The 19,758-nt window shown below is 41.8% G+C and overlaps 1 protein-coding gene across 3 annotated transcripts in view; it reads left to right on the top strand.

Annotated features, from left to right (window-relative positions):
• The window catches only part of DMD (dystrophin), a 2,214,077-nt gene that overhangs the window by 1,364,697 nt on the left and 829,622 nt on the right, over positions 1–19,758 (top strand). For all 3 annotated transcript variants that reach the window (XM_088454197.1, XM_088454193.1, XM_088454194.1), the window contains one exon: positions 11,635–11,846. In XM_088454197.1, coding sequence (XP_088310323.1) covers positions 11,635–11,846 — 212 coding nt within the window. The remainder of the gene's footprint in view (positions 1–11,634; positions 11,847–19,758) is intronic.

Here is a 19,758-nt window from a genome sequence, read left to right as displayed (position 1 = left end):
GCACACAAATGTTGGAACTTAGAGGATCCTCCAATTTGGGTCTGGCTCACACATGGCAACCACAGACACACTTGCACTCTCCTCTGGGATTTGTGATTTAGACTTCTCAGGGCACACAGTTGGTTTTTCCGGAGCTGTCTTACTTTTGATTTATTTCATTTGATTTAAGCATAATAGCATTTTAAGACATCATAACAATATTTTGGCCTGTCTGTTTCCTGTTCCTCTTATTTTACTTTTATTATGCCCATAGGTGCCAGAACAGGTGGAAAATGGTGGCCGGCTCGCCCCCCCCCCCAAACATTTCAGAGGCACCAGTGGGGTGGCGGATTCAGACAGTCAGGGCAGTGCATTATAGCAATAGGCTATAACAGTCACAGAGGAGGGGGACGTATATTGTGCAGTTTTTAAGTTTTTCACACATTACACTTCTGCATCACTATGGTGTCGCCTACTTCTCCCTAGTGGTTCCACCCTACCCTTTTTCTGTGGTATCAGCCTCCTCCTCCCCCTGTGGTACCAACCTACCTCCACCCAGGAACTGGCAAGTCAGAGAAAGGGGGGTGCCAAAATTAAATAATATCTTGCCCCCCCAACATAAAATCATTCTGACAAGCAAAAACTTGATGTTATAGAAGCTACCTTTGCTAAAGCCATAACACAGTTTGAATATAATGTTAAATCAATTACCTCTGTTGAGTGTTGATTTAGCGATGTAGAGCATACAACAGTCTCTATCCAAAATGCAACTCCACCCAGGCAAAAATCATATGATCCCTCAATTTAGAAAATTGCCAGAGGTGTAATAACAGTTTATTAGTATACTTGAAGCCACCAAATGACCCAAATGTCTTATATTCCACTGGACAAATCTCAACACTGCTTTAGGCATAATATGAACAGGCAAACATTTTAATATTAAAAACGTTCATAGAATAGGCCTTCAACGAAGACCTAGACATGTGATTGCCAAGTGGCAGGTGGAGAGTTTGACTGTGGTGGTATTGCTGTTAACCACCAGAACTCCTCAATTTTAAGAACAAAGGATTTATTCTTTATGCAAATTGGAGAGCAGATTTTCTGAGTGTAAAGTTGGGTACACACTAGGATGATGTCCTAACTGATAATTGGTAAGTGCACACCCACTTACCAATCATCGGCCCGATGTGTCGCGATTGATGTCACAACTGGGCAGGCATTTACATGTGCCCACAAAGGAAAGCTGTCAGTCACCGGCGGCCACTGCAGCAAGTGCATGAGCGGTCGTCTGACCGCCCATACACACAGCACATGCACCAATATATCTACAGATATATTGGGCATCAGCTGTTCTGCACAACTGACATGACACCGACATGATACCCAGCATAAGAGGTCAAGCCACCGAGATTTTCCTAGATATTTCTGCTGCTCTATCAGCAAAAATGTTCATGGAGTTTTGCACCTCATTGTAAAAGTCTTTTTGAGAAGTTTATCATCTTTTATATTCTGTATGAATGATTTCACTTAGGTCACTCAACTGATCTTAATAGATAATAACAAAGGGCCTGATTCAGAGCCGGACACTATTTGCGCTCGTTCGTTCAGAAAAAAGGGGTGGCTATTCAAATGAACCATTCGCTCTTTGTGGTCTGTTCACGCCTCTAGGTCTGAACGAGCGAACCAAACATGCGGTCGTTTTTTGAAAACTACGCCCCCTGGCCGCTCGCATCCTACGTCATGTCCGCTATTTATTAGATTAGTCGAGTACATCGACCAGCGTATGAACTGCTCGCTATTCTTGTGGTTGGTTTTTCCTACCGCAATCTTGCAAGCAGTTCTGACTATAAAATAACCCAGTGACGTGGTCAATGACGCTGCTGTATTAATTATGCACACCCATAAAACGCCCGTATTGACCTTTAAGCACGTCTGCGTTCGGATCTCCACTCCCCGTTTTCAAGCACCTTCCCCTGTTACCACCCACATACGCCTCCTCCTGTCACTCAAAATAGCAGGCATTCGCTATTTAGCGAACAAACGATTTTCGGCCGCACTGACTGGTTCGCGCATGCGTATTACGATCCGTACTCATGCGCAGTTGGGCAAATATCATTCAGAACGAACGAGCGGCCGTTTTCGAGCAGCTCTGAATCAGGCCCAAAGTTCATTTCGTTATTTCCTTGTTTTTACCCCTGTTTCTTTGTTGCTTGTGTGCCTTTAGGATAAAATCAATGGATTCCTCCATTCATAAAGAAATACAAGTTAAAGGATATTTTGAGCTATGAGACAGTTTTATCAAACACTCCTGGGAGATCCTCCAGCTGAACTCGTTTTAGAGGGGTCCACCTAACCTGGCTATCTACTGCTTTGTTATCTCCTTATGTCAATTGTTACTTGGGCTGGATTTGTTTTTTATTCTAGTCCACACAAGGGAGTGAGAGCCAAGGTTGCATAATAAATGATACAGGTATAAAGTACTGTACCCATTATGATGTTAACCTTCTTCATATAAGATAAATTAATAGTTATATTCATTCAATTGATGCATTGAAATATACAGTTTACCAACTATAAAATGAATAACTACTGTTATAAATTTTAGCCATTTTCCGAGTACTGTTGTATTGCCAATGATAGCAGCAATACTATTACATCACCACCATAATCTTGCTTGCCAGTCTAACTAGACAGGTCAATATACAAATTCAGTAGAGCATGAACCATTTCTTGCTCGATAACATTTTCAGGAACAGTGGAGGAGGGGGAGGGTCAGATGGCTTGCTTGATTGTTGTACAGAATACATTCAATTAGAATAATACGTGTCCACATCAACAAAGTAATGTATTTAAAAATATTCCTTAAGGGCATTTTTCATTGCAGAACAACTTGACACCAATTTTCAAAGCAATGTGTTTCCCTTCAGGAGCAGTGAATTTAAAGCAATCACATAAGCTATTGTTCACTAAAATGCATGTTGTATTGAGATGGCCCCTTGATGTTTATCAAGATCAAAATTGATTAGAATAGGCTTTTCAAAAGCTAGTTAGCAAAATAAAAAACAAACCATATGCAATTGTTATGTGTAATATACTGCTTTAAACAATTATATGAAGGAAAAAATCCACAGAACATAGCTAAAGTATAGATATTCTTTATTCCTTTTCCAGTTGTATATGTTAATTAATCATCTTACAGTCAACATTCTCAAAAATATTGCACAATAAAGAAACTCGTTTGTGAACATTGGGCCTGATTCAGTAAGGATCACTATTGTGATCGCAATAGTGCTTACACGTAGTCTCACTGTGAAGATATGCTAATAATTGCAATCACAATGCCATACACAGTCTAACATAAGGATGCCCACCTTACCTTACACACATCCGTAATACTTAGAAAGACTGTGAAACCATCGGTAACATCGAGTACCATCGGAGCCTCACACACACTTGCACAAGGTCTGTCCTTACTCAGGAATTGCTAACCTCGTCGCACACAGTGAAAGCCCAATCTGCGTATGGCATCGCAGTGGCTAATATATGCACGCCCCTGCAACGGCGTTCATATGCACTAGCACGCCTGCGTTTCGCCGACTACCCATACGTCAGCACCCCCGAACGGTACTTCCTGTCAATCTCTCTGTGATGGGTCTGCGTCAGGGCTGTAATTAGGGTAGTGCGACCTGTGCCATGGCACAGGGCACCGCAGGACAGGGGGCGCTGTTCATTTGTAGCTTCCTCTTCTTTTATCCCCAGCATCTCCTGGCCTCCGCTATCTCTTCCCTGGCCCTTCCTCATGAGGCCATGGCCCTTTTTTGAGTGTGTTATCTCCCTATTTAAAACACAGGGCACCAAACAGTCTAGTTACGGCTCTGGTCTGCGTAGTCACTGCAATCGCAGTCCCGATCGCAGTGAAGTGTTCGAGCACACGCGCAATGATGCGTACACATGCACAGAACACAACAATTGGTCGATTGCATTCGGAATCACAGTAGCGATCAGCGGCGGATTGGGCCACCGGGAAGCCGGGCCAGTTCCCGCTGGGCCGGTCCCCTTGGAGGCCGGCAGCCGCCGAACCCACTCTTCAATTACTGTATCGCATCCTGCTGCCGCGATTAGGGCAGCGCAGCAGCTTAGTGACGGCGGCGCCCCCCCCATCAACAGTCTAACCCCTCCTCCCCCGGGCCACCGCTCCTCCATCCTGCTGCCGCGATCGGAGCTTAGCTTAGCTCCGGTCGGGCAGCTGAGCAGCACAGCTCCTGCACAACCACAGAAGCTTTAATGACGGAGGAGCTGCAGTTTTTGCGGAGCCCGGGGTCGTCAGTCAACACTGACGGCCCCGCCTCCAGCCCATCCACGGCCCACCTCCAACACAGTAAGCAGATGCAAACCGGAAGTACTCTGGCTCTAGTATGTGCGGTGTCACCTCCTTTCCTCATCCTCCGTTGCCCGCTATCAGCAGCCCCTCTTTTTCTTTGGGCCATCCCATCCTGTCCGCTGGGGCTGCGGGAGATGATGAACTGGACCACACAGGGAGGCTGGGTGTGTGAAGCTGTGCATGGGACAGTGAGGAGTGGGACACGGATGGCAGGGGCTTTTCAACACACTCTGGCTGAGTGAGGATGATGTCATCGCTGAGAGAACGATGGCAGTGAGCTGAGCTGACCCTAGAGTGTGAAGGTGCCCACACATATAGCGACATTTTACATGATTTGGCCGATTTCGATGAATCGTGATGACGAATCAGGTAAAAAATAGTACAAATCGTGAGTTTATACTCATGAGCACGATGCCGATGTGCGTCCCCACTCATCGTACATCGCAGTTTCTGATCTGCCGTGCTGTAGGGCAGATTAGCCAACCATGAACACGATGGAAGCAGATCGTGAGGGTTTTTTCCCTCTCGATGAATCGTACGATTCATCACACAATGCGGAATTTGACTGACAGAAGCCTGGACAGGCCCCATTGCCATCTTGTGCAGCATCGTGTATGGAGCAAGACAGTCGCACTTTGGGAGCCTGCACACTGAAGTCTTGTTTTGTTGTATATTTGGTGAATATTTGTACAGTTTAAATGCAACCACACTGATCAACAATATGTGCTCCCTACTGCCCACCAATGTGTGCCCCCAGGTAATAAATGCATGACCCAGCCACCACCCGCCGTATTGAGGCATGCATTTAAGCTCCCACTGCCCACCAATGTGCCCACCAAACTGGCGTCTGACCCCCCCTATCACATACAGCCGGCTACCTATTGGGATTCATAAAATTTGGTGATATTTAATTTGTTTGTTTTTTTGTCTTGCTTTTAATGTCACCAAATTTTATGAATTCTAATAGGTGCTTGCTGCATGGGATAGGGTGGTGATGACGCCATTTGGACAAGGTCACTACGCACACGGCACAAGTACACATTGCTGGAAGCCGGGGCCACAATGTGTACTTGTGCCATGTGTGTATTGGCCTGTTCAAACTGGCGTCTGACCCACCCTATCACATACAGCCGGCTAACTATTGGGATTCATAAAATTTGGTGATAATGTTCTTTTGTGAACTTGTTACAAACAAAGTATATTGCACACAGTTTAGTGCACACTTTCAGTTGCCTGCAGGTCAGTGCACATTGTACTAAAAGAAGGCAATTTTTTGCTTTATGTTGAGTAAAAAATAAAAATAAAAATTTTTCTTTGCACAAGAAACCAATGACGGGTGTTTTTTTTAACTTACCTTGCAATACTGGTACTGTAGCACTTTTACGATGGCTTTGCAGGTCTCCGGAATGATGACACCCAAGGACTGAGGTGAGATGAGTGTCCCAAACTTCAAGTCTTCCAGTGACCTTCCTGTAGCCAGGTACCTTAGGTTAGCCTCCAGTCTGTCTTCAGCAGGGATTGCCCTCCGCCACCTTGTGTCCTGTCTCTGGATGTGGGGGGTCAACAGATGCAGCAATTCTTGGAAGCTGGCGTCATCCATGTGCAGGCAGTTCCGATAGTCGTCCGGGTTGTTCTCCTTGATCTCCATCAGCAGGGACATGTGAAAGTGGGTATTCCTTTGTAGCAGCCACTCCTTGGTCCAGCATGCTCTCGTCCTTCTTCGCTGGGCCCTCTTCCTAATCCCCCGGACCCCAGCTTCAGCGACCAACACTTTATACTGATAGGGACGCATCAGTACAGAATTCAGGAACAGGATAGAATGCAGGTAGGTAGCATACACTTGCAGGTAGAATAAACTTTGTAAAAGGCAAGCCAAATACAAAGAGCACAGTAGCAATGTACAGGATTAAGCAAGAATACTCCTAGCCTCATCTAGTAGCAGAGCAGAATGTACACAGAGTTTAAAGGGTGCCTGCTTTTTATACTCCCTAGATAGCCCCTCCCATTGTTATGGCTATTTAAATTTCCCACCAATAGTCAAGAGCCTGTTTTTTTTTTACTCACGATTTGTTATGGCCAATCTCACGATGCGTATGATCCGATAGATCGTGAGATCGTAAGACAGATTGGGTGTCTTTTTTCCAAAATCTTGATCACGACGACAAGGGAGCTCCCGTGAATGTTTATGAGGAAATTGGCCATAAAATCGTATCGTGAGGACATCGGTATGTGTGTGGGCACCTTGAGTGATTATTGTTCAATTTCTTTCACTCCTATCCAGCCCGTTTATTCCAACCACTACTCCCATCCTGCCCCCTGCTCCACACCACTACTCCCATCCTGCTCCACACCACTACTCCCTTCCTGCCCCCTGCTCCACACCACTACTCCCATCCTGCCCCCTACTCCACACCACTACTCCCATCCTGCTACACACCACTACTCCCATCCTGCCCCCTGCTCCACACCACTACTGCCATCCTGCCCCCCTGCTATCCACTATTACTCCTATCCTGCCCCCTGCTTTCCATTATTACTCCCATCCTGCCCCCTGTTCTGAACTACAACTACGTCCAGCCTGCCCACACTATTATTACTCTAAGCATGCACCTGCTCTGCCATTACTACTACTCCCATCATGACCTCAGAACCACACTACTACTACTCCCATTCAACCCCCTGCTTCTCAAGGCTACTATTCTCATCCTGCCCCATGCATCCCACTACTATTACTACTCGCATTCTGCTTCCCACTACTGCTACTCCCATCCCGACCCCAGCGGTGGTGAGTTTATGAAGTTTGTGCTCCAGGTTCTGGAGGAGATGTACACTGCGCACCCTATTTTTTTTCCTGTGGAGCACAATGTGTTTTAATATTTATTCTGCAGTGGCCAGTGTGTTGTTTTTTTCTTGTGTGGTCCAATGTGTTTGTATTTTTACCTATGGGGGCCAATGTATTTGTTTTCTGTAGGGACGAATGTATTTGTTTTTTTTTCTGTTTGGGGCCGGTGTGTTTTATTTTTTTCTTGTTGAAGCTAATGTGTTTTTATTTTTTCATGTGGGGGCCATTGTGTTTTATTCTTTCCTGTGGAGGCTAATGTGTTTTTTTTTTTTCTGTCGGGTGTCATTGTGTGTATTTTTTTACTGTGGGGCCCAGTGTTTTGTTAATTCCTGTGGGAGATAATGTGCTTTTATTATTTTCCTGTGGGGACCAAAGTGTTTTATTTTTTTATATGTGTTGGGTGTTAATGGGCGGTTACAGGGGGTTGGCTATAGGGGCGCTGAATTGCTCACAATGCAGGCCATACTTACTGTACATGGATGATCTGCGCCTAGCACAGGGCTGTTGAAAGTTCCAATGGTGCAACCGATGGTGGTGTCTAAAGTCTTCGGGGTCTATTCACTAATCCTTGGAGAGAGATAAATGGAGAAAGATAAGTCTAAGCCAACAGCTCCTAACTGTCATTTTCCAAAAACATCCTGTAACATGACAGCTAGGAGCTGATTGGCTGGGACTTATCTTTCTCCATTTTATCGCTCTCCATGGATTATTGAATAGACCCCTTAGACACTGAAAGCGGGCGTCTCAGTCCTTGCATATCTGGACTGTTCACCAGGGAATGACATTGTAGCAGTATTATCTTAAAGTCACAGACAAAACTGTACCAAAAGACGCAAGGACGGCTGCAACTATTTCTGAATCAGAATCAGACCCTATGAGAAGGGATCCCTCCCCCTCGACAGACCCCGCCCCCATTAGGGCTGCTTCCATAAATTTCCCGGGCTGTTTTCCATCCAAATCCGCCCCTGGTAGCAATCCTTGCAGAATCAGACCCATTGTCAAAAGCCTCGAAAACGAATAAAATATTAGTATGTTTATAATTTTTCCCAAAAGTATCCAGCTCACTACTTTGTTTGGCAAATTGTTGATTTTCCTGTGCGGCATCTGCTTTCCCTAACTCCTATAAGTGGCAGCTTTTCATATAGTGCTACAGTTTGTGTTCACTTTCTGCCAATGTCAGCAATGCCTGCAGTGTTCAGAAGCGTTAACATTCAGTAAAATAAAATGGAGTGCTATAGAACACTTAACGTACAAGGGCAGGGGCGTATCTATAATGGGTGCAGTGTGTGCGGGGCACACGGGCCCCCGGGTCCAGGGGGACCCTGCACCGCACACCCTGCACCCATATTTTTTTTAACTTACCCGTCCGTGGTCCCACGTCGGGTGTCGGCACTGCACAGAACTCGGGAAAATGGCCGCCGCGGCCATTTTTTCTGTGTTCTATGCATGCGCTGTAGACTCCGGGCACACTCTAGTGCCCGGAGTCTACTAATGCTCCGGTGGTTGGCCAGCCGCGTCAGTCGGCTGCCGGCCACCGGAGGGAGAGGAGGGGCCCCTGCACTGGGAGTGCACACGGGCCTCCTCCTCTGTTAAGACGCCCCTGTACAAGGGGGTATATGTACTTAGCCTTGGAGAGAGATAAAGTTGACAGAGATAAAGTACCAGCAAATCAGCTTCTGTCACGTTACAGGCTGTGTTTGAAAAATGACAGTGATTGGTTGGTACTTGATAAAGTACCAACCAATGACAGGTGATTGGTTGGTACTTTATCTCTCCAAGGTTTGATACATCTCCCCCTAATTTTGAAAGCTTTATGCATGTGGCTAATATGTTTTAGACACAGTGTTAGATCCTAGTAGCTGTAGGGATTTTAAGGTATGGTCTGTTGCTAAAATCTATTGTCACCATCAGCATATGATGACGTACAAGCATATGAATACCACTAAGTACTATATATTAATGCTTATATACAAAGCATAGTGACATTTTGTTTCTCACATTTTAAGAAAATATGTTATGATTGAATATCTGTGTGAATCAAATGGGTAATATATGGATTTAATTAGAGTTCCTCTATAATAAATTGAGATGCACAAATTAATAAAGAGCTTTGGATGGAAAAATGTATGAATAATTCATCTGAAGAATATTTATAGTTTCACAACACTAATTGAAACATTTATTCAGTATGAAAATTTCATTTGAATATAAATAAGATTATGTCCCGTATATCTTTATGTCAAATGGTGTTACCACAAAATCATGAAACTAAAGCGATAAAGCTCACAAATTATTGTTCAATTTTTTTATTTTCTCATTTAAAACAAGGCTGGAACTTACAGTGATGTAAAGAACTATGAAACATGCTAATGGCAAATAGTTTTTCTCTCTGATTACACATCTTTTTTTGTAACTTATATTTTTATTTTAAATGCCAACTGACTGTATTAATAAGCACTAAAATATGAATAACATTTAAAAATATAAACAGCATACATACACAATACTTTTAAAAATATAAGTGGTATAGTATATGTTAACTTGTAAAAACATTTTATTAAATACCTACAGTTAATTGTTTTTGAAATACAGACCCGAGTTTTTGCGGTGAGTCACAGTTACAGTATCAGATGTCAAAAGAGATGTGAGAGTCGATCCCTAACTGGAAATGGGGGATTGGTTTGGCTAAATTGGGGTGTGGAATATTTTTTACAATTTATAAATCAGGAATATTAAGTTGGGATACTTTGTTTAGGTTTTAGCGTTTTGCTCTTTTTCATTATGTACTATTTTTAAAAGGGTTGGTAAAGCCCTATATTCCATGTACTAAACATACTGTATGTCATGTGATTGGCTGTGACACACTGCTGATACAGAAAATGTAAGCTGCTCCTGGGCCGAGAGGGACAACAGTGATTGTATGCGATATGCTTTTTCTGGTTCCTGTACAATTACATGCTGCCCATTGCAACCCAAAACCTTACAACATTTTCAGTGTTTCCATGTCACAACTGATCACATTAAACACACTGATTGGCAGTTTAGTGCAAGCATTAGTACATACCTTTCAAATAAGTTAAATACAGAACTACAAACCAACAATGTGCAGGGTAGAGGATTCTTGTGATTTCTACCCTTGAAAGTGATAACTGGATTAACTGGTGTTAATGTGGGCTTTAATGTGTTGAATTGAATACTCTGGCAGAAAAAAAAACATGATAATTAAAACACTCTGCTGAGGTATTATTACACGGAAATACAATCTGATATTTAGCTGGGTAAAAGAGAGAAGGTTTCATAATTTGGAGCATATGATGCCAAGACTTGGACTGTGACCTGCAGAATAAGACATTATACGTGATGATGAATAGAAAGGTCACTGTCAACTACAATGTTTTAACTAACTCTAGAACTACGTTATATATAAAACATGAACATATAAGTAGAGATGTGTGCCGGCCCCCGTGTTTTGGTTTTGGATCCAGAGTCAGCTTCGTGTTTTGGTTTTGCAAAACCACCCTCATGTGTTTTTGTTTTGGATCTGTATTTTTTGAAAAATAAAATAATGTAATTATGACCTGTTTACATGCAATCCAAATCCCAAGTTCAGTTTTAAAGTACCGAAACACGAGAAGATCAGACCGGCACCCTTTTTGATTCAGTAGCCCAAAGTGATTCCAAATTTGGAATCGGTTCGACCAGGAATCCCTAAATTCGGCTGTTGTCAGTTCTCTGAGAACCGGACCCGGTCAACTCTACATATAAGTGCTTTGGGACATAGACATATTTTCTAATATATTTACATATTTTTATTTTATCAAGACGAGTTTGTTACATTACACTAAAAAACTTCCCAATATTTATTGCGTGTATAGAATAAAATGACTCTCCCCCTCTTGCATTTTTTGAATGAGCGAATTTCCAGTGTTCTGTTCTTAACAGTTTACTTCTGAAATAAAAAAGTTTGCTTGGTGTTTGCTAAGTACTCTATTTATAACTTAAAAATTAAGATATCATCCAAGTCACATAAATGAATGCTAAATGCCCTTAGTAGCGATGTATGCTTAGCCTACAAGGGGGTCTATGTACTTAGCCTTGGAGAGAGATGGAGTGGACAGAGATAAAGTACCAGCAAATCAGCTCCTGTCACATTACAGGCTGTGTTTGAAAAATTATAGCTAGGAGGTAATTGGTTGGAACTTTATATCCGTCCGCTTTATCTCTCTACAAGGCTTAATACATAGACCTGTCTCCAAGGTTTGATACATCTCCCCCTAATTTTGAAAACTTCATGCATGTAGCTAACATGTTCTAAACAGTGTTAGATCCTAGTGTGCCTCTCATTAGAAAAATATTATTTTGGAAATATCACAGTACTACATATTATTAGTAGCATAACTTTACATACTATTAGTAAATTTCTGTTTTGCAGTTGAAAAAATACAAAACCAGTGGGAGGACGTACAATGCCACCTTCAGAATCGAAGACAACAGCTCCAGGAAATGCTGAAGGATTCCACGCAGTGGCAAGATGCTCGTCGGGAGGCAGAACAGGTGTTAGAGAAAGCAAAGGGAAGGATTGAATCTTGGCAGGAAATATCATATACAGTTGAGTCACTGAAGAAACAGAATACCGATCTCAAGGTCTGTATACATTTTTAATACAGCTGTAGTGTTCCTCCTGTAAACTGTTAAAAGATTAAGGGGCCTATGTATCAAATCTGGGAGAGAGATAAAATTGTAACAAATAAATTAGTAACCAATCAGCTCCTAACTATAATTTCTTAAACACAGCCAGCAAAATGTAAATTGGAAGCTGATTGGTTAGTACTTTATCTCTCACAATTTTATCTCTCTCCCAGCTTTGTCATATAATAAATAACACATTTTTTATGTGTATAGCACATACTTCTAGTTTACACAAAACACATATAACCCAACAGTAAAGTTTACATATAGAACAAATATACGGCATTTATATTGTGCAAGTGACAGTACATGCATGTTTTATCTCCTGTGTTTGTACATTGTGTGGTCTCCTGTGGACAGTTGTAAACAGAACCCAACAGATAAGAAGAGATTCATCAGAGATCTTTCCCTGAGTTATTTCCCCAACCAGTGCTCTCTCCATAATATGGTATATTGATGATGTTTCTGTCATGTATTACTTAATTTAATGTCCATGACATTAGCATAATGTAAAGGAATCCAAACTCACAGCAATATAGTTATCCATTTGGCAAGTTGGTAGATGTTTTGTATCTGTAGACTTCCCATGGCTCGCTGTGATAGGACGCTGTGATAGGACGCTGTGTTAGGACGCTGTGATAGGACGCTGTGTTAGGACGCTGTGATAGGACACTGTGATAGGACACTGTGATAGGACACTGTGATAGGACACTGTGATAGGACACTGTGATAGGACACTGTGATAGGACACTGCAGAAAAGCTATGTACTAAAATGTGCACATACTGTATGTACTGTAATGAAGAAGGGAAGCCAGGTGAGTTAGAAAATGGGATCTCTCCATTGGCATGATCATCAGTGCTGCAACTGTATATAAGTGATAGAAACGCTATCTCTTAGCTTTATCATACCGGGAATGCTACTTTTCATAAAATGTACACTACCATTTTGTACATCTGGAACTACAAAGCATCACCTGCTTTTGATTAACTCCTTATTAAGATCCTCAGCCAGTGGCAGCTGGATTGGAGTAGGTCCCAGGTGCATGGATTCTTCATCAGCTGTGCTAAGATAGCTAACTTATAGCTGTACAGCTTTGCCCAGCATGTAGTAAAAATAGCATCTCTGGCTTTGAACATAGACATTGATACTTATAGTACAAATTATGTTTCAATACAATACCCGTGTACAAATGCTGATTGGACCTTCAGTGATAAATGTATTCATGCTAAAGAGCCCTAAGAGCAATACATTCTACCTGAAGGAAACTGCAAAGCCACTGATAGATTGTGCACAATTTTATTCTTGCTTACATCTGTTTTTAATAACCTTAAAAGGCAACCAATTATTATGCTTTTTGTTGAATAAAGAAAGTACACTTTTATTTAGAAGAGCTACCTGTATGAGAGTCATGTCTTTCAAGCACTGGAACATTCATTTTAAAGCCAAAAAGAAAGCAGAGCTGGATCTCTGCAGATTGTGCTGTGCTTGTTCTTCTGAGTGCATTTTATTCCTTTTGGGCAATTTAACAATCATAAGCCCCTGTAGTGCTTACATGGTGTATTTTTTAATTATGACCTTAATTACCATCATTTGTCCTCCTTAAACCTGTTACTGTAAATTAATCTTCACAGAAAAAAATATAGATATTAGGATACAAATATGTGGATAATAGTAAAAAGTCCCTGCTGTCCAGCAAGTAGTAAAACTGGGGGGCAGGGGGGGGAGAAACAGTATAGTTTAGCAGAGCGCGGTGAGTTTGTAACAGGAGAACTAAATAAAAGTCAAACTAAAGAATTAAAAGTTGTGGAAGGGGATTATCCACTTTACTTTTGTAATTATGGATTATATAATGGCAATGTGTTCTATGCAGAAATATATTTTACCTAGCTATCTTAGTTTTACAGTATCTAACTAAACGGCTTAACAGTCATTATTTATATTGGTTGCCAGAGAGAATAATCCAGTCCAAGTACGACAGTTATGGGCTCAGCCCACCACAATTTACCACCGACACAATTTTTATTGACAGGTCAATGCCCTTCTATATCTTTTAGGGAGGGTTTATTCATAGCTGCCTGCCTGGGCTTTGTCTGATTTACCTGTTCATAAAGACATTTGGCTGTCACCAGAGAATCCATCATTAATAAACGAGTCAGATAAGCATCATTATATATTTGGCATCCCTTAATTTTCTGAAGGGTAGGAAATACAGGTATCCAATTTAGACAAAGTAGTATTTTCCTTAGATCTTTGTTCCTAATTTCTTGGTGGTGTACAGTATATTCTTCACTAGCAAATACATTTTTGCCTTTGTTATTTTAGACATTTATTTTTAATAGTAAATGTTGAATGAACTGTAACCTTAATGATGGAAACCAAGGAAAGTTCTTATAGCTTTATAGTATATTTCCCCAACTTTATAAAGAATTGTTTTAGCCACCAACTTTCTGCTGTCAGCATATGAAGCTTTCCAGTTAATTGTGCTTGTTAAATTTCATAAGGAACTCAAAATTTCAACTCTGACAATGAAAGCTATAGACATGGCTTTAATGCATATACATCCTGAAACATTTCATTAAGGCTTTGTCAGGTTAACAGGAATAGATTGTCTCAGAAACTTGGGCTAATAAAAGAGTTAGTCATTATTATAAAACAAGTGGAAAGTGTGTAAGAGCTAGGAAGAGTGGTCACATATAACATTACAGCCTAGAAAGTCAAAATAAAGTTTGTATAGGAAATACAATTTGTAAGGAAAATCACAAGCTGCTCAAGGTGATTAGCGTGATAGATATTGTCAGAACCTATGGTGTGATAGGTGTCAGCAGATGTGTAATTAATGTTAGTCCACACAATAAATATCCTAACCAAGGAGGTTGAAGGTTTATTAACCGTGAGGAACAGGTTGGAGGGTACAACAAAGGTGAATGCAGGCATTATAATAGGAATGCTTGGCACACAGTGTACACAGCAGGCAAGTAACTGTGTGGCCAGATACAGCCAGGAACAGCAGGGTAAATACACAGTACAATGAGCACAGTCATGTAAAACATTTCTATAGCCAGTGGTGACAGTGGTGCTAATATAACCAGAGGTGCTGATATATCTATATAAGCAGTCTTAACTGTATATACACAGTCTCCATTATGGAGACACAGGGGTATGTCCTCTCCCTATAGAGGATGGCAGAAGAAGACAGCATGCGCAGTAACGCATTCAGCCGGCCTTCAGTTTATTTGGACCTGGAAGTAAACAAAGCTCAAGGCACGTACTCCCATACTAACAATAAACTGTTCCATCCATTTGACTTTTGACTAAAATTTGGCTCCTGTGTAATGGGTACAGAGTGGTGCTTTTGGGCAATTGGGAATTTTTTAACTCCTTGTTTCTCAAATTGACAATTGAATAGACTTATTAAGTTCATTGACCCCGCTGTGTGTGTAGCTGACTGTATTCTGTCCTATCTACCTCTGTGTTTTATAGTCTGAGGCAGAGCCAGATTACAGACAAGGCGACATTAGGGCATGGCAGGCAGGCTCTGTTGCTTAGCTCCCAGCTGTACTGGAGATATGTGCACATATATATATATATATATATATATATGTATATATATATATGTGGGTATGGGATCCCGGTGGTCGGGGTCGGGATGCCGCTGGGCAGAATACCGACAGCAGCTTCCCAACTGAGAGAATCCTGACAGCACTATGTAAAGAACCTAACACTAACCGTTACCACTACCCCTAACCCTAACCCTCCCCCCTAGTGCCTAAACCTAACCTCTCCCTCCTCAAACCCTAAACCTAACCCTACCCCTATTGCCTAACCCTAACGCTGATGGGATTCCGACGCCGGTATTGTGGCTGTTGGCATCCCAAATACCTGTCTCCTGTTAAGTCGCGTCTCTCTCATCCATTGGGCCACCTCACTCTCAACACTAGAATGTCGACAGTTCTAATGTTGACGTGATTAAAATGTTGACATCATAAATGGTGACACCTGGAAAATGTCGACATATGCAGAAAGTAGACATATGAAATGTTGACGCCAAAATGTAGAAATCATTTTTAGGAATTTGACTACAGTATCTGATATGTCGTAGAAATAACAAATTAAGGGCCTGATTCAGAGCCGTTCGCTATTTGCGGTCGTTCGTTCAAAAACAAGGGGTGGCTATTCAAATGATCCGTTCGCAAATTGCAGACTGTTCACACCTCTAAGTCTGAACGAGCGAGCAAAACATACGCTCGTTTATTTGTTAAAAACGCCCCCTGGCCGCTCGCACCATACGTCATGTCCGCTATTTATTAGATTAATCGAGTACATCGACCAGCGTATGAACTGCTCGCTATTCTTGTGGTTGGTTTTTGCTACCACAATCTTGCGAGCAGTTCTGGCTATAAAATAACCCAGTGACGTGGTCAATGACGCTGCTGTATTAATTATGCACACCCATAAAACGCACGTTTTGACCTTTAAGCACGCCTGCGTTCTGATCTCCACTCCCCGTTTTCAAGCACCTTCCCCTGTTACCACCCACATACGCTTCATTCTGTCACTCAAAATAGCAGGCATTCGCTATATTGCGAGCACATGAATTTCGGCCGCACTGACTGGTTCGCGCATGCGTATAACGATCCGTACGCATGCGCAGATGTGCGAACATCGCTCGGAACGAGCGTACTGCCGCTAGCGAGTGGCTCTGAATGAGGGCCTAACTCCATTGCTTTGAAATTGCAACAATAGTAAAAAGACGTTAAAATGCCTTTTCTATGATAGATTCTTTTATAGCTTTTAGTACATGTCAGTAATAATACATTTTAGTAATGGCATACACAATATACAGTCAGGTCCATAAATATTGGGACATTGACAGAATTTTCATATTTTGGCCTCTATTCACCACCACAATGGCTTTGAAATTAAACAAACAAGATGTGATTTAACTGCAGACTTTCAGATTTAATTTGAGGGTAATTACATCCAAATCAGGTGAATGGTGTAGGAATTACAACGGTTTCTATATGTGCCTACCACGTTTTAAGGGGCCAAAAGTAATGGGACAAACTAAACAATCCTAAATCTAACTGTCACTTTTTAATACTTTGTTGCAAATCCTTTGCAGGCAATTACAGCCTGAAGTCTGGAACGCATAGACATCACCATATGCTGGGTTTCATCCCTGGTGATGCTCTGCCAGGACTCTACTGCAAATGTCTTCAGTTTCTGCTTGTTCTTGGGGCATTTTCCCTTCAGTTTTGTCTTCATCAAGTGAAATGCATGCTCAATCGGATTCAGGTCAGGGGATTGACATGGCCATTGCATAACATTCCACTTTTTAGCCTTAAAAAACTCTTTGGTTGCTTTTGCATTATGCTTCGGGTCATTGTCCATCTGCACTGTGAAGCGCCGTCCAATGAGTTCTGAAGCATTTGACTGAATATGAGCATATAATATTGCCCAAAACACTTCAGAATTCATTCTGCTGCTTTTGTCAGCAGTCACATTATCAATAAATACAAGGGAACCAGTTCCATTGGCAGCCATACATGCCCACGCCATGACACTACCACCACCATGCTTCACTGATGAGGTGGTATGTTTTGGATCATGAGCAGTTCCTTTCCTTCTCTTCCCATCACTCTGGTACAAGTTGATCTTTGTCTCATCTGTCCATAGGATGTTGTTCCAGAACTATAATGGCTTTTTTAGATGTTGTTTGGCAAACTAATCTGGTCTTCCTGTTTTTGTGGCTCACCAATGGTTTGCATCTTGTGGTGAACCCTCTTTATTCACTTTTGTGAAGTCTTCTCTTGATTGTTGACTTTGACACATATACATCTACCTCCTGGAGAGTGTTCTTCATTTGGCCAACTGTAAGGTTTGTACAGATATGTACTTATACATATTTGCTGCAGTCACGCTAAAAATCACCTCTCAGCGCGCCAGGTCCCGTGAGACTCTGCTAGCGCTGGGTGTCTTTTTTTACATGTTTATTTTTGCCAAAAATGCGTCTATGTCACAATTGTTTTGCAACGAGGACGAACCAGCAGCCTGTGCTGATTAATTTGATATGCGACACTTATATATCTCGGCAATAAAATCTGCTCAATGCTAGCAGAGTAGCATGGGACCTGACAGCTCACTCACGCCAGGTAAGTCTTACTGCTCGGCGTATTGCGGCTAGATGTATGAGGACACATCTGTAATTCAGATTTTTTAAAAAAAAATTATTTCCTTCACATAGAAAATTAGTAAAATGTTCTAAATGTTCTGGTGGGATAAGAACAAGTAAATGTTAATTTTGTATTTTATTTAATTTGTTTACATACTTGATGTTATAGTATGTTTTGTTTCCAGCTAATAGCGTGAAGATTAAACATTCTTTTCTGTAGACTGAACATATGCATTATTCATTTCTATATTTCATGTTTCTTTATGGTTAAGCCTTGCCAGCTTAGTTGGATTAGGATTTACAAATTGAAAAATTAAATTGGCTATAGATTGGTTTATATGCACTGCGTATTATGAGAGAAAATAGATTATCCATTGTAGTCAGGTGGGCATGAAACATAAAAAAACCCATCAAATCAATATCTTAAAATGGATTTAATTATGCAATACAAAACTGTGAGTAGTGATAATGTAGCTCTAATCCCAGAGCAAAAAACGAACCCAACCTTGTGCCACAAATTGCCAATTGTGTTAAGATCAGGGACTGTCCAGGACAATTCGGCAACCTGATGTTATGTGATGTTTAAAGCTGGCCACACATCTAAAGATTATCTGTCCAACCAGCCAACTAGTTGATTGGTTGGAATGAAAATCTGGTAAGTATTGGAGTAAATGATGATCAGCAATTAGCTCCTAAATGCCAGAAAACAGATGAAAATGGTCGTCAGACAGTTTGTTAAATGTTTGATCCAAACAATTTGTTCAAACAACAGTTTTTGTCCATTTTCCGGCATTTGGGAGCAAATTGCTGATTGTCATTTGCTTTCATACCTTACCAGATATTCATTCCAACCAATCAACTAGTTGGCTGGTTGGACAGATAATCTTTATATGTGTGGCCATTTTAAGACTTTTGCTAATCTTGGAAATAAAGAAATGTTCATCTGGAAACATTTCTTTTGCAGAGGTAAGCATTCTTATCTCAAGTGTTGTGATAGACTTAGCAGCGTTTGTAAATTCTTCCACGATTTGAAGACTTCCAGCACCAGCAGCTGACATGCATTCTAAGACCATGGTTTTTACCAGATGCTTCACAATTATGATTAGACACTCTGGACCAAGGACCTCATTCAGAGCCGCTCGCTAGATGCGATCGCTCGCATCCAGCGTATGCAAATTCGGCAAAGTGACGACATGGGAAGCGATCGCTCACCAAGTCATAAGCACACCCACTTTGGCTGTGCAAGCAATCGCTCTGTGTATGCAGACACCCACTAGCCTATGTAGAGATGCCCACTAGCGCACATCATCTCTAGGAAGTGTTTTAAAACATTGGTACATCAAGCCCCATCAGATGCGATTGCAGCACTTGTGGTTGACTTACCCTACAGCAAGCACTGCGAGGACTTCAGTGTAAAAAACAGGCATGTGACATGTACTATGATGCTGCCTGTTACTTATGCACACCTTAAAAATGGCTTTGGAAACACCCAGGCACGTCTGCGTTCGCACCTCCACTCCCCCATTAATAGTGTCCTGCCCCCGTTACCACCCACAAACGGCCTCTCCTGTCACTAATTTCACTAGGCTGTCTTTGCTGGGCGAGCGAGTGGGCTGCGATCACACAGAGTAGTTCGCGCACGCGCAGAACGAAACATGCGCATGCACGTACGCATACCATCGAGCCGCTTGCA

Source organism: Taudactylus pleione, unplaced genomic scaffold (assembly GCF_031769625.1).
Source record: "Taudactylus pleione unplaced genomic scaffold, aTauple2 ptg000609l, whole genome shotgun sequence".
Taxonomy (NCBI): Eukaryota; Metazoa; Chordata; class Amphibia; order Anura; family Myobatrachidae; genus Taudactylus; species Taudactylus pleione.
The sequence above is the reverse complement of the archived record's forward strand: the minus strand, read 5'-3'. Positions and strand labels throughout refer to the sequence as shown.